The sequence below is a fragment of the Anomaloglossus baeobatrachus genome, chromosome 4 (assembly GCF_048569485.1).
Source record: "Anomaloglossus baeobatrachus isolate aAnoBae1 chromosome 4, aAnoBae1.hap1, whole genome shotgun sequence".
Taxonomy (NCBI): domain Eukaryota; kingdom Metazoa; phylum Chordata; class Amphibia; order Anura; family Aromobatidae; genus Anomaloglossus; species Anomaloglossus baeobatrachus.
The window spans coordinates 35,809,172-35,834,164 of record NC_134356.1 but is presented as its reverse complement, the minus strand read 5'-3'; the positions used below and the strand labels follow the sequence as shown (position 1 = coordinate 35,834,164).

Below are 24,993 nucleotides of genomic sequence, written 5' to 3'. Positions count from 1 at the left end.
TAGAGCAGCACGTAGGACAGAGCAGACGCCGAGGCTGCAGAGCAGGAGGAGGAGAGAGAGCGGGTCCTGCAGCGCAACAACCCCGGCTCTGCAGCGCAATACCACGGCTCTGCAGCGCAACAACCCCGGCTCTGCAGCGCAATACCACGGCTCTGCAGCGCAACAACCCCGGCTCTGCAGCGCAACAATTCGGGCTCTCAGCGCAACAACCCCGGCTCTGCAGCACACAGCCTGCTCCGGTCCCCGAGCACCGGGCGCGTGCACTGCAGCCGCACAGCCCTGCTCCCCGCACAGCCCGGGCCGATCTGTGAGCCGGAGATCCCTCCACCTGTGCTGATCCGGCTGCAGGAGGTGAGTGACCCGGAGCTGCTGTCTGCTCTGCTGGATGTGTCTGCGTAATAAGGCTCTGTGGAGGTCATCAGCGACCACATTATCTGTATCTATTTAGGAGTTCTGCTCCGGGGTCTGCATTAATTTAGGAGTTCTGCTCCGGGGTTAGTATTCAATTAAGAGTTCTGCTCTGAGGGTCTGCTTTTAGTTAGGGGTTCTGCTTCTTGAGCCTGTTTTCAGTTAGGGGTTTTGCTCTGGGAGCCTGCTTTCAGTTAGGGCTTCTGCTCCGGGAGCCTGCTTTCAGTTAGGGCTTCTGCTCCGGGAGCCTGCTTTCAGTTAGGGCTTCTGCTCCGGGAGCCTGCTTTCAGTTAGGGCTTCTGCTCCGGGAGCCTGCTTTCAGTTAGGGCTTCTGCTCCGGGAGCCTGCTTTCAGTTAGGGCTTCTGCTCCGGGAGCCTGCTTTCAGTTAGGGCTTCTGCTCCGGTAGCCTGCTTTCAGTTAGGGGTTCTTCTCCGGGGGTCTGCTTTCAGTTAGGGGTTCTTCTCCGGGGGTCTGCTTTCAGTTAGGGGTTCTTCTCCGGGGGTCTGCTTTCAGTTAGGGCTTCTGCTCCGGGAGCCTGCTTTCAGTTAGGGCTTCTGCTCCGGGAGCCTGCTTTCAGTTAGGGCTTCTGCTCCGGCAGCCTGCTTTCAGTTAGGGGTTCTTCTCTGGGGGTCTGTTTTCAGTTAGGGGTTCTTCTCCGGGGGTCTGCTGTCAGTTAGGGGTTCTTCTCCGGGGGTCTGCTTTCAGTTAGGGGTTCTTCTCCGGGGGTCTGCTTTCAGTTAGGGGTTCTTCTCGGGGGTCTGCTTTCAGTTAGGGGTTCTTCTCCGGGGGTCTGCTTTCAGTTAGGGGTTCTTCTCCGGGGGTCTGCTTTCAGTTAGGGGTTCTTCTCCGGGGGTCTGCTTTCAGTTAGGGGTTCTTCTCCGGGGGTCTGCTTTCAGTTAGGGGTTCTTCTCCGGGGGTCTGCTTTCAGTTAGGGGTTCTTCTCCGGGGGTCTGCTTTCAGTTAGGGGTTCTTCTCCGGGGGGTCTGCTTTCAGTTAGGGGTTCTTCTCCGGGGGTCTGCTTTCAGTTAGGGGTTCTTCTCTGGGGGTCTGCTTTCAGTTAGGGGTTCTTCTCTGGGGGTCTGCTTTCAGTTAGGGGTTCTTCTCCGGGGGTCTGCTTTCAGTTAGGGGTTCTGCTTCGGGAGAATGCTTTCAGTCAGGGGTTCTGCTCTGAGAGAATGCTTTCAAATAGGGGTTCTTCTCCGGGGATCTGCTTTCAGTTAGGGGTTCTTCTCCGGGGGTCTGCTTTCAGTTAGGGGATCTGCTTCGGGAGAATGCTTTGTCAGGGGTTCTGCTCTGAGAGAATGCTTTCAAATAGGGGTTCTTCTCTGGGGATCTGCTTTCAGTTAGGGGTTCTTCTCTGGGGGTCTTTCAGTTAGGGGTTCTTCTCTGGGGATCTGCTTTCAGTTAGGGGTTCTTCTCTGGGGGTCTTCTTTCAGTTAGGGGTTCTGTTCCTGGGGTCTGCTTTCAGTTAGGGGTTCTGCTCCTGGGGTCTGCTTTCAGGTAGGAGTTCTGCTCCTGGGGTCTGCTTTCAGGTAGGAGTTCTGCTCCTGGGGTCTGCTTTCAGGTAGGAGTTCTGCTCCTGGGGTCTGCTTTCAGTTAGGAGTTCTGCTCCTGGGGTCTGCTTTCAGTTAGGAGTTCTGCTCCTGGGGTCTGCTTTCAGTTAGGAGCTCTGTTGCTGCAGGGGTCTGCCTTCAGTTAGGAGCACTGTTGCTGCGGGGGTCTGCCTTCAGTTAGGAGCACTGTTGCTGCGGGGGTCTGCCTTCAGTTAGGAGCACTGTTGCTGCGGGGGTCTGCCTTCAGTTAGGAGCACTGTTGCTGCGGGGGTCTGCCTTCAGTTAGGAGCACTGTTGCTGCGGGGGTCTGCCTTCAGTTAGGAGCACTGTTGCTGCGGGGGTCTGCCTTCAGTTAGGAGCATTGTTGCTGCGGGGGTCTGCCTTCAGTTAGGAGCACTGTTTGCTGCGGGGGTCTGCCTTCAGTTAGGAGCACTGTTTGCTGCGGGGGTCTGCCTTTAGTTAGGAGCACTGTTTGCTGCGGGGGTCTGCCTTCAGTTAGGAGCATTGTTGCTGCGGGGGTCTGCCTTCAGTTAGGAGCATTGTTGCTGCGGGGGTCTGCCTTCAGTTAGGAGCATTGTTGCTGCGGGGGTCTGCCTTCAGTTAGGAGCATTGTTGCTGCGGGGGTCTGCCTTCAGTTAGGAGCATTGTTGCTACGGGGGTCTGCCTTCAGTTAGGAGCACTGTTGCTGCGGGGGTCTGCCTTCAGTTAGGGGCTCTGCTCCGGGAGCCTGCTTTCAGTTAGGGGCTCTGCTCCGGGGGGGGAGGGGGGAGGTCTGCGTTCATTGGGGGGTCCTATCTATCTGTTTATCTGTCTATACATGTATATCTTTCTGCAGTCCCATGTAAGACAGGTCATCACATCTATGTCTTGCTCCAAATACAGTACGGCTCTGCTACATCACATCGCTGCAGCAAAGCTGAATGTCGGTTATTTCCCCTTATGATGTTTTCGTGACGTCCAGTGAAAACCACAAGAGCCCTTTCTGTTGTGCAACATGACAAGCTCCGCTCTGCGTTTCCCCACAGCTCCTTCTCTTCCTCCTCTGGTGTTGGGGTCGTTTCCTCGCCGGAGCGTCTGCACGTTGTCTTTATTATTGTTATGATTTTTCTTGGTGGTTAAACAGGAATTGTCGGCGTCCTGCTCCTGCTTTATGCCCTGACTCATGTGGATTTTTGCTGATCTCGGCTCAGATGGGGTGAAGTTTATAAATGGGAAGAACGTGTGATGTACTTAAAGGGACGGCGATAACTTAGTCATCAGTGGGGGCCCGACCACACTGCTCGCCAAAATGGGGCACGCTGTGGACCTGTTGGACCACCGCTAGATTTAGTCCCTATAGGGCTGTCAGAGCAGTGAATTCAGCTTTCTCCAGTGACAGCGGAGCATGTGCTTTAGTCGGACCTACCTTCGCTCTTTCCTGTGGGTAGGTGATCATTCCTTCTAGCAGGATAGCCATTTAAGCTGGCAAGATCAGTAAACCACTATGGACACTTTATAATGGATGAATCCAATCAACATATCTTCCTTGGAAAACTCTGGAGACCCCTATATATGTAAGCCGATAGTGATATAATCTATTAAAGGGCGCGTAGACATCATGGAGGGGTCTTCCCACTCTGGACACTCCTCCATAATCCAGAGGGGTTAGCGCCTAACAAGCAGTGGCTCTTGCTCTGGCTGGGAATGTTTGACCTAGTTGCCCATCCATCTCGGAGTATGTTCACACAGTTTGTTTTTTTGTTTTTTTTTCTTTTTGAGCAAATCCTCTCCAAAAACTTCCTAAAAAACGCATGAAAATCCAATCAAAAGTCTAAAAACTTATTATTGTTTTAAGAAACAAAAACTTCCCGAAAACAGGAGCGTTTCATGATCCTTGAGTAGACCGTTTTTTTGAGGAGGCTTTGGAGCAAAAACTGAGCCGAAACTCTCAATCCTCCTCACAAACTTCTGCTCCATGACTATGTGCACATGGAGTGGGTTTTTTTGTACTGTTTTTCGGAGCAGAAACAGCGAAACCTACACACGCTCTAGCCTGGATGGGAAGTAGCGCGGAACCTACGATGGGCAATGCTGACCCATCTGTCAGAGTCCTCTCGGCAGAGTGCACCCGTGTACCTCTTCCCTGTTTCACGCCCTCTCGAACTCTACCTTCGAAGTTCTTCCCTCGCGGTACTTGTCCGCTAACGGTCTTACGGCGGTATTTCGTTTTAGATGGAGTTTAGTACCCTCTTTGGTCTGCATTCGAAAACACCGCGACTCCGGGGAGAACGGGTCCTGCCGCGCCGAGGGTTTCTACCGGCCTACCACAGTTCGCGGGCTGGGGCCATTCTGTAGGACTTGGGTCTCCAAGCTACGTCGGGGTGGTCCGGTCTCGCGTACACCACATTTTCTGCTGCCCTCTGGGTGGATGGGGATCCGGCACTTGACTCTTTGCTCATCATTACTGAGGGAATCTTGGTCTGACCCACAGGAAACCCCCCCTTGATCATTCCTAAAAACCTGGCCTCACACAACGGACGCTCCCATGCAGGAAAAGGCCATTCTGGGTACCGCTCATCTGTTGGCCCGCTTTTCCCCCCTTCCGTTAAAGGTTTAGGACCAGTGGTTGGTCAAGAAGCCTCAAGCCCTCCTCCAGTCCACTACCCACTGTGTGGGGAGGCCAAATGGCTGGTGGAACAGGGCCTGAAAGAAACCAGTCCTTCTCACTTCAGGAGAATAAAGTTGTGTAGTGATGAGTGATGTAATGTTCGGTTCTCGTAATGATGAGTGATCACTACGATGCTCGGGTGCTCGTTACTCGAGCAGGTCAGACACTCGGGTGAGTAACAAGTATAATGGAAGTCCGTCCACATACAGCCAGCCTTTTTTTTTGGACACAGTCTATCTGAAAATGTTGTTTTTGTCCCCAGTGAGAGTCATTCAGATACTGCGAGTGACTCCCATCACTCACTGAAGGGAGACGGCGCTTTGTGTTCTTGTTTCATGGAAGACCCATCCGAGCACCCGCGATACTCGGCCGGGCACCCCGATGCTCGATTGAGTGCCTAGCACCCTCACCCATCAATAACTATGTGCATAATCCTCCTGAAACAGTGCCAGTTAGGAGTTCTGCTCCGGGGTCGGTATTCATTTAGGGCTTCTGTTGGCCTGACTGACTACCACGATCTCCTCCATCTGCCTCCATACACCGGAAGGCTCTGCTCTCGATGAAGGAGCCACTGGCTGAATCCTCTAATACCGGCTTATCTCTCCCTGCCTAAAATACACTCAGAAACCTATTAATAGTTTGTTCACACAACGTCTTATGGACGCACCAGCATCGATTTTGCTATAGGAAGAGAGAAAAGACACTATATTTCCTGAGGTGTCATCTGTGACTTCTTATACCGTTGTTTTTTGGGGTTTTTTTTGTATAGAAGATAGTTTTGGCTTCCAAGTGGACATTGACTGAAGAATGGATCGATCGTGACTACTGATGAGTGGGCACTACCATGCTCGGGTGCTCAGTACTCGTACCTAGTGATGAGCGGGCACTACCATGCTTGGGTGCTCAGTACTCGTAACTAGTGATGAGCGGGCACTACCATGCTCGGGTGCTCAGTACTCGTACCTAGTGATGAGCGGGCACTACCATGCTCGGGTGCTCAGTACTCGTACCTAGTGATGAGCGGGCACTACCATGCTTGGGTGCTCAGTACTCGTAACTAGTGATGAGCGGGCACTACCATGCTCGGGTGCTCAGTACTCGTACCTAGTGATGAGCGGGCACTACCATGCTCGGGTGCTCAGTACTCGTACCTAGTGATGAGCGGGCACTACCATGCTCGGGTGCTCAGTACTCGTACCTAGTGATGAGCGGGCACTACCATGCTCGGGTGCTCAGTACTCGTAACTAGTGATGAGCGGGCACTACCATGCTCGGGTGCTCAGTACTCGTACCTAGTGATGAGCGGGCACTACCATGCTCGGGTGCTCAGTACTCGTACCTAGTGATGAGTGGGCACTACCATGCTCGGGTGCTCGGTACTCGTAACTAGTGATGAGCGGGCACTACCATGCTCGGGTGCTCAGTACTCGTAACTAGTGATGAGCGGGCACTACCATGCTCGGGTGCTCAGTACTCGTAACTAGTGATGAGTGGGCACTACCATGCTCGGGTGCAGTACTCGTAACTAGTGATGAGTGGGCACTACCATGCTTGGGTGCTCGATCCTTCTCAATGCAAGATCTTGTGGATGTCCCACAGGGTCAGAGGGTTTGACGCAACACGATTATGCAGATGTGGCAGAGCTGGGTTTATCATTTTGGTACCCACCACCTTACCGATTTTTCGATTGCGCCCCACACCAATGGTGACCGCTTTTCCCTCAAGTTAGTTACCCCTATACTATCACTTTGGGGTATAAGAGTTATCCGAAGGCCATAAGAGCTAAGCAACAACTTCCACTCTGCTACATCAGCCTGTATAGTTCTGCTATCTGTATGGGTGTGTGGTGTTGGATAAGCCCTCTCCATACACCCAGCTTTACTGTTCCCTGTACATGAGATCTCAGATATTGACTTTATATATGGAGCGTGTTGGATGCTGCACAATTCGGCCTCAGGCTTTTTTTTTTTTTTTTTTGTTTTATTTGTTCCAAGTCCACGTGCCTGATATTCCGGGTTCACAAATGTCAGATACTATTAAGCGGGACATATGCCTGCACGTGTACAATATGGACGGCCTGTCACTTTAAATACGTTGTCAAACTCTTTAAAAGGGTATACTGTTCTCATAATATAGCACGAGGTTATGCTATACCATTAAGATTATGGGGGGTCTGGCTTTAGGCACCATCGCTAATTAATGAAGGGGCCGAGGTGACTTATTCCTTGCATAGCTTGGCTCCTAACCACCCGCCTGTCTTAAAATTTAAAGGTGCTGCTTGATGTATAAAATCTATTTTTGTGTATATAGGACCCTAACTCGTTAAAAAAAAACCCCAAAAAATCATCTCCGCCTGTGGATGACCCAAGGGTGTAATACTCAATTTCCCCTGTGGAGGCTCTGCAGAGAAACACAACAGCTGCTGCAGTTTATTCAAACTACTTCTTAAAGGGGAACTGCACAATTAATTTGATGAAGCGTAGGGATGTGGTTGTAGAATTTTGATTGCTGCTTTTGGATGTGACTAGAGTCTAAGGAATAATGTAATGTCTTGTTCTCAATCAGGTGACGACCTTCAATCATACCTTCCACGGTGAAGAAGTGATCCACACAACCCAACATGTCCAAATATAAACTGGTAATGCTGAGGCACGGGGAAGGTGCCTGGAACATCGAGAACCGATTTTGCAGTTGGGTTGACCAAAAGTTGAGCGAGGACGGACTGCGAGAAGCTGAGGCGTGCGGAAAACACTTAAAGTCTCTGGGGTTTGAGTTTGACCTGGTCTTCACGTCAATCCTAAGCCGTTCCATCCAGACGGCTTGGCTTATAATGCGAGAACTGGGGCAAGAATGGGTCCCTCTAAGGAGTTCATGGAGACTCAACGAGAGACATTACGGGGCGCTCATTGGTCTCAATCGGGCCGAGCTGGCCCTAAACCATGGAGAGGAGCAGGTGAAGCTCTGGAGAAGGAGTTACGATGTGGCGCCTCCCCCCATAGATGAGAGTCACCCTTATTATCAGGAGATCCATACGGATCGGAGGTACACGTTTTGTGATATTCAGAAGGATAAGCTGCCGAAATCCGAGAGTTTGAAACAAGTTCTGGAAAGGCTCCTTCCCTTCTGGAACGAGGAGATCGCGCCTGAAATCAAAAAAGGGAAAAGCGTCCTCATATCGGCGCACGGGAACAGCACAAGAGCTTTATTAAAACACTTGGAAGGTACGGTGGCTTTATTTCTGTAACATTCCATTAATCTGGCATCTGATAATTCAGCATTAGAGAAACCAATCTGGAAACTCCTCTAAGATCGAGTTATACATTAGATGATTTTGTTTTAACTTTTTTGAAAACTCCTTTACGCTAGTTGGTTTTATATACCGTATTTTTGGGATAAGACACACTTTTTCGTTTCAAAAATTTGGGAGGAAAATGAAGGGTGCGTCTTATAAGCTAAATATAGCTTACCCGGGGTGCTGGAGAAGGGGTCACAGGAGGCAGGGGTCTTGCTGCCGGCGGCTGCGCGGTGGGCCTTGCCGGCGGCTGCGCGGCGGGCCTTGCCGGCGGCTGCGCGGCGGGCCTTGCCGGCGGCTGCGCTGGTGGCCTTGCCGGCGGCTGCGCTGGTGGCCTTGCCGGCGGCTGCGCTGGTGGCCTTGCCGGCGGCTGCGCGGTGGGCCTTGCCGGCGGCTGCGCGGTGGGCCTTGCCGGCGGCTGCGCGGCGGGCCTTGCCGGCGGCTGCGCTGGTGGCCTTGCCGGCGGCTGCGCTGGTGGCCTTGCCGGCGGCTGCGCTGGTGGCCTTGCCGGCGGCTGCGCACTGGGCCGTGCCGCTGGCTTTGTTGCGCTGCGGGCGATGAGGCAGGGGCCGCCATCCTGAGTGTTGGCGATGCGGGTTTCAAACAATGGCGCCCGGAGTCAGCATGTGCGCAGATGGAACTCTCGCTCAAGATCTCATCTGTGCACGCGCCACCTCCGGCCCATTGATCTCCTAGCAGCGGACTTAGAGGAAAATCACGCCCGTGTGCGCATATGAGATCTAGACTTGTGATTGGGCCAATAGCTCAATCTGCGCATGCGCCAACTCCGGGAGCCATTTCTTTGAAGCCCGCACTGCCCACATTCAGGATGGCAGCGTCTGCCTCACCGCCCGCAGCGCAGAAGATCCTCTAAGCGCAACAGAGACTCTCAGCACCGCCGTCCACAGCGAGCATCAGGGACACCCGCAACACCGACTCCAACACCGCCCCTGCCTCTTCCAACCCCGCTCCACCACCACTGCCGCCCCCCCTCCGGTAAGACACCACCAGATTATAAGAAAGACGAACCCTATGGTGTATTTTTTTGCCCCTCTTTAAATTTGGGGTGCATCTTATAAAAAAAATACGATATTTTCTATAACTGTCTGCTAATCTGGTATCTATCACGCGCCATCGATTTTTTTTTTTTTTTTTTTAATATTTATTTATTTATTTATTTATTTATATATATATATATATATATATATAAACTCACACACTATAATTTTATTTCTCAATTTTATGTAATGATAAATTCTCCTCCCAAAACTAGACAGGTACACAGATAGCCTTGCAGTGCTCAAAAATAATAGCAACATACAGTGACTAAATACCAGTTACTTAAGGGTGTTATTCCCATTTTCATGATTGGGCATTTTTGGATAGTGCTTGTAAATACAAGCAATTTTGCAATTTACTGCTTATTAAAATTTTCATCCGTTCTTTAGCCATTAACACTTTTCATTTTGTTTACAACCCGTTGCCTTGGAAACAGACCACCATCACTAGGCCTCTGAACTTTCTCAGTACTCACAGTTTCTTATTGTTATTGAGCTTGTAAGCGTTGTTTTGAAGCTGGAGAGAATCGTTGCAGCCACGCCGTAACTTCCTAGTTCCAGCCACTTTCAGCGGTGGTTATAAGTTACACAACAGCTGTGGTCGGTCTCCAAGGCAACGAGCTGTAAACAAAATAAAAGTATTAATATCTCAAGAACGGCTAACAATTTTAATAGGCAGTAAATTGTAAAAGTGCTTGTCTTTACAAGCACTATGCGACAATATCCATTTATGAAAATGGGAAGAACACTTTAAAGGGATAACTGCAGGCCCCACTGGTGGTTAAGAGCGCTTTGTTCCTTCTTAAAGCGCAACACAGTAGATTAAACTTTTTCAGTGGTCCAACATATGTGCTACTGCTCCATTAAAAGTCTATAGGACGTATGAAGACAGACACTTAATTATCTCGGTCAGTCTCATAGATTTTACGGCTGGACTCCTCCATCGACCAGAAATGTATCATCCTTTACCTCAACATGGTAAACATTGATTGTGTGAAAACCCCTTTAAATGGGTCACAATCTGAAGTAACCCACCTGCCTGTATTTCTACTACCATAGGCTAGTGAAGAGAAGCTGCCGCTACCATATTTTCTTACCTTTGATTCACTCTGAATTTTACCCTCATTCATATAGGAAGACTTTTATATAATTTTTTTTATTTTCAGATACATATATATTTTATAGAACTATTGAACATATATATGTTGTAATAATTTTAATATATGTTAAAATATCATCATATTTTAAAATATATATATTTTTTAAAATAGAATATAATATTTTTTCAAAATTACATACCCCTCCATAATAATAATATATATATATATATATATATATATATATATATATATATATATATATATATATATATATATATATATATATATGATAGAGATTTATTTTATATATTTTTTTTTTTATATATATAATATATATGTGGTTAGCAGTGCAGCCTTGCAGTGCTGGGGTCCTGGGTTCAAATCCCACCAAGGACACTATCTGCAAGGAGTTTGTATGTTCTCCCCATGTTTGCGTGGGTTTTCTCCGAGTACTCCGGTTTCCTCCCACACTCCAAAGACATAAGCCCCAATGGGGACAGTGTTGCCAATGTATGTAAAGCGCTATGGAATTAATAGCTCTATATAAATGAATACAATTGTTATATATATATATATATATATATATATATATATATATATATATATATATATATATATATATATATATATATATATATATATATATATATATATATATATATATATATATATACATATAGATATATAATAGTAAAAAAATATATATATATATTATGGGGGGTATATAATTTTGAAAAATATATTCTATTTTTAAAAATATATATTTTAAAATATGATATTTTTAATATATTAAAATTATTACAACATATATATGTTCAATAAATTATAGAATAAGTACTTATTAAAAAATATATAAAAAAAAAAAATATATATATATATATATATATATATATATATATATATATATATATATATATATATATATATATATATAATTTTTTTTTTTTTTTTTAATTTTAATAAATATATATTTTTTTTTTTACATTTTACTTTATATTTTTCTAAATTATACACCTCCCCCCCAGCTAGTGTGAGGGGAGCATCGTTTTTCTCTTTTTCCAAATATATTCTAAAGGACACCGGGTAGAAGATTCTGTTTTTGCAGGTTAGGATATTGGCAGCTGTGTGTTGGCAGCAGCTGCCTCCGATCCTTGGGCGGGCATCGAGTTTTTCGTTCTTTTTTTACCTTTAATGCCCCTTTTGTTCAGGTTGGCAGCATGACACAAGCCTAAGCTTGGATGATCACTTGAAATAATTTGGAGTCAGACCATGCACACATTCCTAGCAGGCAGCAGACCACAAATGCTGACTGATCGCTTCTATTGTGTGATACTGGCGGGGGCCAAAAAACATTGTTTTTGTTGTTTTTTTTTTATGTGTGTTGTACTTTTTTTTTTTTTTTTTTTTTTTTATCAAAATAAGGACATTTAAAGTAAAACGGGAATTTGTAACCATTTTATTAATTATTCTTATAGGGTATGGACACTGATACAATATAGAGCAATCCAAAAATATGCCGCTGTCCGGCAGGCACCGTCTTGCCGGCTAGTATTTGGTCAGAGGCAGTCAGAATGGGTTTTTATTGAAGCAATGGGGCGATATTTTAGCCAATATTAGGTTTTGTTCCCCTTTTTTGACCTCTGGAGTAGACGTACAGCGTTATGGGATTCCCATTAATATCAGTGAGCTATCATTTAGTAAGTTTTTCCAAAAAGATGCCTTGTGCTTGAGTTGGGTGGGGACTGTCCTCTCTCGCTTTAGTCGGGTAGGGAGACAGCCCCCCCTCGCGCTCTGGAGTCCGGTGGTGAGGGGGACGGCCCCCCCTCGCGCTCTGGAGTCCGGTGGTGCGGGGGACGGCCCCCCCCTCGCGCTCTGGAGTCCGGTGGTGAGGGGGACGGCCCCCCCTCGCGCTCTGGAGTCCGGTGGTGAGGGGGACGGCCCCCCCCTCGCGCTCTGGAGTCCGGTGGTGAGGGGGACGGCCCCCCCCCCCTCGCGCTCTGGAGTCCGGTGGTGAGGGGGACGGCCCCCCCTCGCGCTCTGGAGTCCGGTGGTGAGGGGGACGGCCCCCCCTCGCGCTCTGGAGTCCGGTGGTGAGGGGGACGGCCCCCCCTCGCGCTCTGGAGTCCGGTGGTGAGGGGGACGGCCCCCCCTCGCGCTCTGGAGTCCGGTGGTGAGGGGGACGGCCCCCCCCTCGCGCTCTGGAGTCCGGTGGTGAGGGGGACGGCCCCCCCCCCTCGCGCTCTGGAGTCCGGTGGTGAGGGGGACGGCCCCCCCCCTCGCGCTCTGGAGTCCGGTGGTGAGGGGGACGGCCCCCCCTCGCGCTCTGGAGTCCGGTGGTGGGTGGACGGCCCCCCTCGCACTCTGAAATCGGGTGGTGGGGGGGACAGCCACCCTCGCGCTGGAGTTGTCGTCCTCGCCTTGGGACGGGGGGATTACGAAACCCTCGAGCTCGCCTTGGGTCGGGAAGGGGGGGGGGGGCGACCACCTCGTCCTGCGGCGGTTGTGTGGGGATGGCCCCCTTGCTCTGCGGTTGTCGTCCTCGCCTTGGGACGGGGGAAGACGATGACCCCCTCAAGCTTGACTTGGGTCGCAGCATGTAAACGACCCCCTTGAACTAGCCATGAGGGGGACGACCTCCTTGTGCTTGCCTTGGGTGGGGGGTGGGGGCAGATGACCACCTCGAGCTCGCCGAGGATATCGGGTGGGTAGGGATTGAGCTGTAAGATTTCAGATTTCAACAAAGGATATGGACACATCGCACTGATATTCTCTTTGGTGGTCTTTGAACCTCTGTCTTGCTCTGCCCCCCATCTCCCACATATGCCAATGTCCCTCATTTATCAGGGCTACCTTCCAGCCCACATCCATTATATAAGAGCTAATCTTTCAATCCTTACATTGCTTTGGGAAATTGAAAGTTGCTCTGTGACTTGTTGCTAGCGGCAACAGAGGCCATTTTACTCTTAGTTTGGAAATGGTGGCCTAATAAAGTAGATTAATAAGTAAATCTCTGTCCTCCTTGCTGGTGCCCGTACTCCTCTCCTGTCATTGGCTTAAATGTCTACATTACACCAGAGGCCGTAATGTCTGGATAAAAAGGAAATAATTTTCTATTAAAGGTGAAAAGTCGTCCTCCGGGCATAATTAAACCTTACACTTGAGCCAGTCTTCATGCATGGGAGCCTTTATAGGAAGTAATTGCTTTGCCCATATAAATAAAATAAACTGGAATTCCTTGTAACATTAGTTGTGCAATTTCGAGTCCGGGGAGTGTTGTGGGCATGCTCTGTGACCTGTGCAGAGGTCATTGTGCAGAGAGGCAGATGTGTTTAAAGGGAACCTGTCACCAGATTTGTCTCTTATAAGCTGTGACCACCACCACTGAGCCCTTATATACAGTATTCCAGAATACTGTATATAAGAGCCCAGGCCGCTCTGTGTAACGTAAAAGACACCTTTATTATACTCCCTTAGGGGACGGTCCGGTCCGATGGGAGTCACTGGTCTCGGTCCGAAGCCGCCTTCATAGCTCCGTGTGGAAGACTTGTCCTACGTCATCCACAGAGGCCACCATAATGCTCATGCTTACTTTGATCTGCCATGATGAGGGCAGAGCAAAGTACTGTAATGCGCAGGCGCAAGGAAAGACTAAAGACCGCCCGCGCATGCGCACTACAATACGGAGCAGCAGGGCAGATCAAAGAGCGCAACGGAGGCCTCTTTGTGGACACTTCATCCACATGGAGCTCGGAAGGAGGACGGTGACTGCGCAGGATAGAAGAAGTGCCGTACCTGAGAGCAGCAACGCCCATTGAACAGGACTGCCCCCTTGATAAGTATTATAAAGGTATTTTTTTTACATTATACAGAGCAGCCTGGACTCTTATATACAGTATTCTGGAAGGCTGTATATAAGAGCTCACTGGTGGTGGCCGCAGCTTATAGAGGACAAATCTGGTGACAAGCGGAGCAGTGCGTGCAGAGCATTGTGGGCATGTGTGTATGCTGAACATTTCTTGCGGGTGGACGTGCATGCAGGGCATTGCGGGCGGGCGTCTTGTGTGCATGTGGCAGGGCATTGCGTGCGGGCGTGTATGGAGAGCTTTGCGTGCGTGTGGCAGAGCATTGCGTGTGGGCGTGCAGAGCATTGTGGGCGTGTGTGCATGCTGAACATTTCGTGCGGGCGTGCATGCGGAGCATTGCGGCGGGCGTCTGTGTGCGTGTGACAGAGCATTGTGGGAGTGCGTGTGGCAGAGAATGGCGTGCATGCAGAGCATTGCGTGCGTGTGGCAAAGCATTGCGGGTGAGTGTGCGTGTGGCAGAGTATTCTGTGTGCGTGCGTGTGGCAGAGCATTGCAGGTGAGTGTGCGTGTGGCAGAGTATTCTGTGTGCGTGCGTGTGGCAGAGCATTGTGTGTGCGTGCGTGTGGCAGAGCATTGCGGGCGTGCATGTGGCAGAACATTGCGGGTGGGCTTGCATGCAGCAGAGCATTGCTGAACCGGAGCGTGCAAAGCACTTTGTGGGGAACACTATGCAGCTGTCCTTGGTGACACATTAGACATTTGTGGTCACCAACAAAATGGCTCTGCACTGTGATCCTAGACATCATCTTCCCTTATCCTTTTGGAAACGACCAGATTGGGAGGGGAGGTGACATCACACACAGAAGAGCAGATTCTGCCCACTTTACTGCAGCTGTAATCCAGTATAGTTCCTCAGTAGCTCTACAGTAGGATTTCAGCAGCTGCTCCCCCTAGTGTTTAAAAGTGGAAAATATCAAACGATTTAATTTTTCTTATATTGTGCGCAATTAAAAACAAATAATGTTTAAACAAAACATTAACACTTTACATTTTTTCACTTATTTAATTTTTTTATTGGACGACACCTTCCCTCTAACAATTACACGGACCATAGGAAACGGCATACTATAGATGTTCACCAACAACTAATGGAGAGTTCCACCCGTAAAATTAAAATTTCATACTCTGCTTTATTCTCCCTGTATCACCTTTCAAAACAGTTATTTACTACTTCTATATGGTCTCCTCCAACCCCCGCTCTGGTGGGCTCCCTCCATCCGGCCCCTGCTTTGGTGGGCTCCCTCCATCCGGCCCCCGCTCTGGTGGGCTCATTCCATCCAGCCCCCGCTCTGGTGGGCTCCCTCCATCCGGCCCCCGCTCTGGTGGGCTCCCTCCATCCGGCCCCCGCTCTGGTGGGCTCCCTCCATCCGGCCCCCGCTGTGGTGGGCTCCCTCCATCCGGCCCCCGCTGTGGTGGGCTCCCTCCATCCGACCCCCGCTGTGGTGGGCTCCCTCCATCCGACCCCCGCTGTGGTGGGCTCCCTCCATCCGGCCCACGCTCTGGTGGGCTCCCTCCCGATCTCAATCTGTTTTCCCCAACCCTCCCATTCTCTGCCTTGTTGTATGCATTTGTTTTTCGTGCACAAATTCTCTGAATTTTCCACAAAGTGAGAAAACATTTTTTATCTTTGCATTAACACTATTTGTTACTCTTTCACATTAAAATTTGCACATTTTTGTAAAAATGGCTCCAAAATAGGTGGCTGATATAACATTTCTCCCTTAGGCTACTTTCACACATCCGGCTTGAGCTCTGCGGCTCAATCCGGCTGTGCAAGCTATGCAATGGATGCGGTGAAAACACCGCATCCTTTGCATAAGTTTTTCCCATGCGGCCCGCCCGGTTTTTGCCGCTTGCGGCATGCTACTGAGCATGCGCAGTGGCAAAAACCGCATGCGGCGGCCGGATGCGGTATTTGCCGCATCGCGCCGCATCCGGCCGCCATAGGCATGCATTGAGAGATGCGCCGCATCGGCCGAATGCGGCGCGATGCGGGTTTTTTTGCCGCACGAAAAAACGTGCCAGGCAACGTTCCATCCAGCCGCCGCATCGACTAAATCTGCCGCATGCGGCAAAAACCGGATGGAACGCAAGGCCTTGCGGCACAATGCGGCACTAATTAAAGTCTATGCAGGAAAATCGCAACCGGCAGTAAAAAAAACCGGTTGCGATTTTCCTGCAAAGTGCCGGATTGTGCCGCAGAAGAAAAACCGGAGGTGTGAAAGTACCCTAAGGCTAATTTCACACATCAGTTTTTGGCATCAGGCACAATCCGGCGTGTGCCTGATGCAACGGATCCGGCGCAGAATATGCAAAAACTGATGTGCCTGATCCTTTTTTTTGATGGTTCCAATATACCTGATCCGTCAAAAAACTGATCCGGCGCATCAGTTTTTGCATCCTTTTCGTCCGTTTTTTTTGCTGGATCCGTTTTTTCAATACATTGGAGCATGCTCAGTTTACAAAAACGGATCCGGCGGCCGCATCCGTTTTTTTACCGCATTACGCCGGATCCGGCGTCCATAGGCTTCCGTTGTAAAACACGCCGTATCGCGCCATATCCGGCGCGATGCGTTTTTTTTGCCGGACAGAAAAACGTTACAAAATATGTTCCCTCCGGCCGCCGCTTTAGGCAATTATGACGGATCTGTCAAAAGCCGGATGCAACGCAAGGCCATCAGGCACAATCCGGCGCTAATACAAATCAATGGGGATAAAACGGATCTGGCGCCAGATCCGCTTTACCCGTTTTTTTCCGGATTGTGCCTGATGGAAAAAAAACTGATGTGTGAAATTAGCCTACGGGAGGGAAGGGGAAAAACTTGGGTACATTTGCGACAAAATTCACAATTTTTCCATAACTGGTGAATTGGGGAAAATATCTGGAAACCGAAAAAAGCCCGAAACAGGTGAAGACATATAAATTTGACTTAAGAAAAAAAAAGGCGCCAATGTAAAAATGAATATGTCGCAAACAAGCAAAAAAAAGGTGCAAAACGCTATGAACTGTACAAAAAACAGGCACAAATGCAATAATTATTCGGGACGGATCGATGATCTGTATACTTTCAGCCGGATTCTGCTGTACATGTGATGGCCCCTGGTATTTCTTACTAATTGATGGCTGCAGCTGTGAAGTCCTCTCCTATAGAAGTGTGCCAACAGGAAGGCCTGCGGGGCGCCCCTTTATCCTGTTTTTCTAGTAAGACGTATTGTTGGCCAGTGCATCCCAGAATCCTTTTACCCCCGTCATTGGGATCACATAACCGCTACTGACACTACAAAGACAATCCTGTGAGGAAGAGCCGGTGACATTGACCCGACAGACGACGGAGCTCCGGAGTCCACCGATGCCTCGTGCTCCCTTATTTTACATCCTACCATAGATCATAACATTTCCTCACCGTCCTCGTTCTGATCGGCCATTGTTTTGGAGGGTGGAAAGTTGGGTTAACACCCAGCTGTCCCGAATTTCGCAAGTTTTTAAGAATTTGAGAAAGCGGAGTGCCAATCAGCAGAATATACACTATAGGAAGGCGGCCATCTTCCTGATTTTGGAGGGTAAAAATAACTTTCTAAAATCAGCATCTAGGCACTGTGCGAGTGAGGTGAGCGACCCAATCCATATACTTCTATATATACAACCCCGGCCTGTGTGACATAGATCTGAGACCGCGATATAAATATGTACGTGGCTCAGCTGTATATCATATCTGCCTAGTTACACATTCTTCAGTATACGTTTTTCTATATACAGTGTTGGATCGCACCTCTTTACTTATTGATTTCCGTTTTTTCCGTTCCATCCTATTGCCCTGGTTTGTAAAATCGACACATCGCCCCCAGTCTGTAAAATCCGGCTCGTTGACCTCAGTATGTAATCTCTGTCCCATCTCCCCGTCCCCCAGTGTCAAAAATCTGGCCCGTATTCCTCCCCCACCCGGTGTGTAAAATCTGGCCCGTATTCCTCCCCCACCCGGTGTGTAAAATCTGGCCCGTATTCCTCCCCCACCCGGTGTGTAAAATATGTCCCGTGTTTCTCCCCCACCCGACGTGTAAAATATGGCCCGTCGTCCTCCCCAAGCCGGCGTGTAAAAGCTGGCCCGTTTCTCCCCCCCCAGTGTGTAAAATTCAGCCCGTATTCCTCCCCCATCCGGTGTGTAAAATCCGGCCTGTATTCCTCCTCCACCTGGTGTGTAAAAGAGTCTAGACCTCTTTTGGTAACCTCAGCACCAGGGGAGGTCTTCCTTTATCTTGTACATCGCCAAGCACAATGCCGAGCCGTACATCGCCAAGCACAATGCCGAGCCGTACATCGCCAAGCACAATGCCGAGCCGTACGTCGCCAAGCACAATGCCGAGCCGTACGTCGCCAAGCACAATGCCGAGCCGTACGTCACCAAGCACAATGCCGAGCCGTACGTCGCCAAGCACAATGCCAAGCTGTACGTCGCCAAGCACAATGCCGAGCCGTACGTCGCCAAGCACAATGCCGAGCCGTACGTCGCCAAGCACAATGCCGAGCCGTACGTCGCCAAGCACAATGCCGAGCCATACATCACCTCGGCCTTGGCTCCTTAGTTCCAGTGAAAGGAAATTTTTAATACTTCAGCACAACAGATTTTGGACAATTGTAGCCTCCAGCTTTGTGGGAACAGTTTGGGGAAAGCACTTTTCTGTCCCCCATAACTGCACATGGTCCATAAAGAAATGATTTGTGGAATTTGGTGTAGAACATGACAGTCTACAGAAAACCTGGACCTCCAGTCCCATCCAACACCTTTTGGGATTGGAATTGTGAGCCCGGCCTTTCCCCCTACATCAGACCTAACAATGATCTTCTGGATGAAGGGGCAAAAATTATCACAGACTTCTGCAAAATCTTTTAGAAAAACCTTCTCAGAAGATGTATCTGCTGTGGGGCTGGTGCCATATTAACTGGAATCTGTCTCCCATCTGAGAGCAGCAACATGTAGAGACAGAGACCCTGACTCCAGCGATGTCACTTACTGGGCTGTTAGCTGTCATTTTGATAGTCATCAGTGTTTTTTCTGCTGTAGTTATACAGAGCTGATGAATATGCTGGACTACCTGCAGCACGCCAAGTGGTCCTGTGATGATAAACTACTGCTGAGTACACAGTGGTTTTATCAAAACTCCACTAAGCAGCAGCCCAGTAAGTGACACATATGCTGCTCTCATATTAGGTGACAAAAACCTGGTGACAGATTCCCTTTAATGACTATGGGATGTCATAAAGCTCTTGTAGGAGCCAGGAGTGGAACTTACAGAAAAAAGCACTAACTGAAAGATTAACACCTGTCCTGTGTTTTGGAGCCGCTTCCGATTTTGGCATAGAAATACTGATGTGTGAATGAGGCCTAAAAAGTGCGTGTCTGTGACCATGCCCTGTGCAGCACCACTCCTAGGAAGGCTTGGGAGATTTCTGGCCAGCGCCGGACCAAGACCGTACGAGTGACCTTTATCCTTGTGTCAGACGACTAGCAAGAAAAGTTCAAGGTGTAACTGAATCTGTATCTGCCCCATCCCCTCCCGAGTGACCTTTACTAAGTATAGAATCCATCACTCTATGATCCTCTCTCCCCTTTTATCCCCTTTTTCTTTTTTCGCCTGATTTACTTCCTTTATCCCTTTTGCCCACTTGGGTCCTTTATCACTTTTGCCCGCTTTCTTCCTTTATCATTTTGCTCGCTCTTCTTTTATCCCTTTTACCTGCTCGCTTCCTCTATCCCTTTTGCCTGCTCGCTTCCTCTATCCCTTTTGCCTGTTCGCTTCCTCTATCCCTTTTGCCTGTTCGCTTCCTTTTATCCCTTTTGCCTGCTCGCTTCCTTTTATCCCTTTTGCCTGCTCACTTACTTCCTTGATCCCTTTTGCCCGCTTTCTTCCTTTATCATTTTGCTCTCTCTTCTTTTATCCCTTTTACCTGCTCGCTTCCTTTTATCCCTTTTGCCCGCTCTCTTCCTTCCTTTATCCCTTTTGCCCGCTTTCTTCTTTTATCCCTTTTGCCCTCTCGCTTCTTTTATCCCTTTTACGCTCTCGCTTCTTATATCCCTTTTGCCCTCTCGCTTCTTTTATCCCTTTTGCTCTCTCGCTTCTTTTATCCCTTTTGCTCTCTCGCTTCTTTTATCCCTTTTGCTCTCTCGCTTCCTTTATCCCTTTTGTCCACTTGCTCGCTTCCTTCCTTTATTCCTTTTGCTCACTTCCTTCCTTTATCCCTTTTGCCCTCTCGCTTCCTTCCTTTATCCCTTTTGCCCTCTCGCTTCCTTCCTTTATCCCTTTTGCCCTCTCGCTTCCTTCCTTTATCCCTTGTGCCCTCTCGCTTCCTTCCTTTATCCCTTGTGCCCTCTCGCTTCCTTCCTTTATCCCTTGTGCCCTCTTGCTTCCTTCCTTTCTCCCTTTTGCCCTCTTGCTCGCTTCTGTCACCTGTGTTGATCCTTTGTTAATCCAGCAGCAAGTGTTCAGTTCTCCAATAGCGCCTCTACAGGAAAAATTAAGAATTACACCAGTCGCCACATGCAAAAATTATATATAATTCTTCGGCACAGATGTTCCTCATTGTTTTCTTTTCTTGCAGGGATCTCGGATGACGACATAATCAATATTTCGCTTCCCACCGGGGTTCCTGTGCTGCTTGAACTGGATGAAAACCTGCGGGCTGCCAAGCCTCATGAATTTCTGGGCGACCAACAAGCTATTCAGGCTGCTATAAAGAAAGTGGAGGATCAAGGCAAAGTCAAACCCGTTAACAATTAAGATGTTTCCGTCACCGGAATTAGACAAACCCCGAAACAGCGCCACACCTGTCCACAGGTAGTATCAGGTACTGCAGCTTCTCTCCATTGAAATGAATGGTGCTGAACTGCAATCCTACAAACTACCTGTGGAAATGCGTGGCGCCATTTTTTTTTGTCTAATGGTATAAAGCCCCATTAACCAGTGGTGCGTCACAGGCATTTGCTTCTTATTTGTAGCAGGCTTTGTATATAGATTGTCTTTCTGTTGGCACAAACGTCGAACAAAATGTATTTTTACTTTTTTTTTTTTTTTACCTGTATAATTGCAGATTATGTGTACTGAGATCTCCCTTCTATATTTTATTAGCAGGCACTTACCGTAAATAGCAAAGCTCAATTATTGCACCTTAAATATATAGTATTTTATTTTTCTCGTCAAGAATTTTGGGTTTCTTTCTTAAAAATTGTATGATGCAATTTTAATTTTTTTTTTTTTTTTTTTGGTGCATTTTTTCAGCATATAGAATGCCAAAAATAATGAAAAACAAAATTATTTATTTACCTATATTTAAATACAAATTTTTAAAATGTGGTAGTTTTGGATTTACCTAACGCCCCCTCTGTAAATTGAACAAAATGTATTTTTGTATATTGTGTGTGTGGAGTTTTGTCTTCCTTTTTTGGGTAAAGTTGAGCAAAACCTTTTTTCTTAGGACCTTGGTCCAGTGTCCACATCGGTAGTCCATGGCTGCCAGACTAGAGCCTTGTGAACCTAGGTAAGAGGAGGGTTACAGAGCGCTAGCCTGGCTACCATAGACTATTGACTTTGCCTCTGGACCATGGCCCTGCTTACCTAGGTAAGAGGAGGGTTACAGAGCGCTAGCCTGGCTACCATAGACTATTGACTTTGCCTCTGGACCATGGCCCTGCTTACCTAGGTAAGAGGAGGGTTACAGAGCGCTAGTCTGGCCACCACTGACTACTGACTTGGCCTCTGGCACAGGGACCTGCGAACCTAGGTAAGAGGAGGGTTACAGAGCGCTAGTCTGGCCACCATGGATGACTGGCTTGGCCTCTGGACCAGGGCCTTGCAAACCTAGGTAATATGAGGGCTACAGAGCGCTAGTCTGATCACCACGGACTACTGACTTGGCCTCTGAACCAGGACCCTGCAAACCTAGGTAAGAGGAGAGTTACAGAGCACTAGTCTGGCCACCATGGACTACTTATTTGGCCTCTGGACCCGGGCCCTGCGAACCTAGGTATGAGGAGGGTTACAGAGCGCTAGTCTGGCCACCATGGATAACTGGCTTTGCCTCTGGACCAGGGCCTTGCGAACCTAGGTATGAGGAGGGTTACTGAGTGCTAGTCTGGCCACTACTGACTTGGCCTCTGGCCCAGGGACCTGCAAACCTAGGTAACAGGAGGATTACAGAGCACTAGTCTGGCCACCATGGATTACTGGCTTGGCCTCTGGACCAGGGCCCTGCGAACCTAGGTATGAGGAGGGTTACTGAGTGCTAGTCTGGCCACTACTGACTTGGCCTCTGGCCCAGGGACCTGCAAACCTAGGTAACAGGAGGATTACAGAGCACTAGTCTGGCCACCATGGATTACTGGCTTGGCCTCTGGACCAGGGCCCTGCGAACCTAGATATGAGGAGAGTTACAGAGACCGTGTCTGTCCACCATGGATTACTGACTTAGCCTCTGGACCAGGGTCTTGCGAACCTAGGTAAGAGGAGGGTTACAGAGACCTAGTCTGGCCACTACTGACTTGGCCTCTGGACCAGGGCCCTGCGAACCTAGGTATGAGGAGGGTTACAGAGACCTAGTCTGGCCACTACTGACTTGGCCTCTGGCCCAGGGACCTACGAACCTAGGTAACGGGAGGGTTACAGAGACCGTGTCTGTCCACCATGGATTACTGACATAGCCTCTGGACCAGGGACCTGCGAACCTAGGTAACAGGAGGGTTAGAGAGCGCTAGTCTGGCCACCATGGATAACTGACTTGGCCTCTGGACCAGGCTCTTGCGAACCTAGGTAAGAGGAGGGTTACAGAGACCTAGTGTGGCCACCATTGACTACTGACTTGGCTTCTGGACTAGGGCCCTAAGAACCTAGGTAACAGGAGGGTTACAGAGACCTAGTCTTGTCACCATGGAAAACTGGCTTCGCCTCTGGACCAGGGCCTTCCGAACCTAGATATGAGGAGGGTTTACAGAGACCTAGTCTGGCCACCATGGACCTTCTGACTTGGGCTCTGACCCAAGGTCCTGAAAAATGTTTTATTCTACTCTACCTTTTAGGTCATGTTTTCTTGTTTCTTATGACGTTACATTTCAGTGATGTACACATTATTTTTTAATTGGGGAAGGGATTTCTTTACCTAATGATTTACTAGATAAATCCTTAATAACGGCACATACCTTTTTGTTTTGCTTTCTTGCTTTAAACCATGTGTGGAGGGGTAGCCTTCCAAAATTGGAAGAAAAAAAAGAAAAAAAAAAGTTGCCTCCTTAATGTAGCATTCTATAAGAAAGTATTGCAGAATTTCAAGGTTTAGGATTGTATTTATTAATAAAGTACATTTTAAGGATATGTTGACAGATTAGTTGCATAATCCTGAATGCATAGCATTGTTTTTACTATTTATATATTTTTTTTTCGTGGCATTTTCCGATGTTTTAGGCTGTTTGTTTGCTTCTCTTGGTTAGAAAAAATGAAATTTGCAGACATAGATTTATTTTTTTTCCTGATTGTGTAATAAAAGTGCAAACCTACTGTATATAAAGTTTGACTGTGCATTTGTCTTTTTTCTTTTCATTTAAAAAAAAAAAAAAAAAGGATTCCCTGGTGCCATCTGCGAGGTGTTAGGCTTTAGGGGTGGCGCCACCTGCGCAGTGTCGGACCGTGGGGGTGGCACCACATGCGGGGTTGCGGGCAGTGGGGGTGGCGCCACTTGCGCGGTGTGGGGCCGTGGGGTTGGCGCCACCTGCGCGGTGTGGGGGTGACGCCACCTACAGGGGTTGGGCCATGGGGGTGGCGCCACCTGCGCAGTGTCAGACCGTGGGGGTGGCGCCACATGCGGGGTTGCGGGTAGTGGGGGTGGCGCCACCTGCGTGGTGTGGGGTCGTGGGGGTGGCGCCACCTGCACGGTATCGGGCCGTGGGGGTGGCGCCACATGCGGGGTGACGGGCTGTGTGGGTGGCGCCATCTGCATTTTCGCAAAGATTTGCCACTGATTTTTAGAGAAGCCCCCTTCCGGATGTGGGGATACAATAGTAAAGCCTACATTGAATCAGCATGTACGGAGCAAGTCCAGGAGCTGTACTTGCACCATATCCAGCATATGCCAACTGTGTTATACAGCTGACATCTGTAACAGCAGCGAATGGGGTGAGCTCAGATTGCTGCTGTTTCACCATTTAAAGGCTGCGGGATTTACATTGACTGATTGCCAATGAGTGCTCTCATTTGGACCCCATTTCCTGCTCCTCTCGCAATTACAGCATGGAGTAAAGATATGTTGGCATGGCTGCCGATCCCTACTGAAGTTTGAATACCCCCATTCCATTGGCCATTTTAAAAAAAAGAAAACAAAAACAACATATTTGCCATTGCCACATCTGTAAGACTATGTCCGCCCACTGGATTTTAGTGCAGCTTGTAGCCCAAAGAACACTTCTTTTTTTTTTAACAAAAAAAAAAAAGTGCAGTCTCCCCCCAATATTTCATATCCAGCACAGCTGCAGGCTGCAACCCTCAGCTGTGTGCTGTACCTTGGCTGGTTATGAAAAATAGAGGGGATCTTGCGTTTTTTGTTTACAAATTTGATTTATTTAGAAAAATTTTTTTAAAAAAATGACGTGAGGGACCCCCCATTTTTCTAAAACCAGCCAAGGCACAGAAGACAGCTGGGGGCTTATTTTATTAGGGTGGAAAGGACCATGGTTATTTGGCCCTTTCCAGCTTAAAAGTGGCAGCCCGCAGCCGCCACAGCAGTGGCGCATCCATTAGATGCGCCAATTCTGGCACTGAACCCGGCTCTTCCTGTTGCCCTGGAAATCGGCGTAATCAATGGGGTTGATGCCAGCTATAAAGTGCAAGCTGGCATCAAACCCTGGTATTAGTAATGGATGGGCATCTAGCAGACACCCCCATTACTAATTCCAGTATTTGGAAGTAATAAAAAAAATAAAAATTAGAACCCCCCCCCCACCCTCCCCCGACTCCATCTCTCGTTGACCAATTAATATTAAAATACAAAAGGTCCGCCATAATGCATTTCAATGTCCACCAAAGTCTAACATGA

The 24,993-nt window shown here is 48.6% G+C and overlaps 1 protein-coding gene across 1 annotated transcript; it reads left to right on the top strand.

The window, feature by feature from the left end:
* On the top strand, positions 1-23,472 carry BPGM (bisphosphoglycerate mutase). The gene is made up of 3 exons (XM_075344244.1): positions 1-351; positions 7,175-7,830; positions 20,518-23,472. The coding sequence occupies exons 2-3, from the start codon at positions 7,230-7,232 to the stop codon at positions 20,694-20,696; spliced, it is 780 nt and encodes a 259-aa protein (XP_075200359.1). The 5' UTR covers positions 1-351; positions 7,175-7,229; the 3' UTR covers positions 20,697-23,472.
* The last annotated feature ends 1,521 nt before the right edge of the window (positions 23,473-24,993 follow it).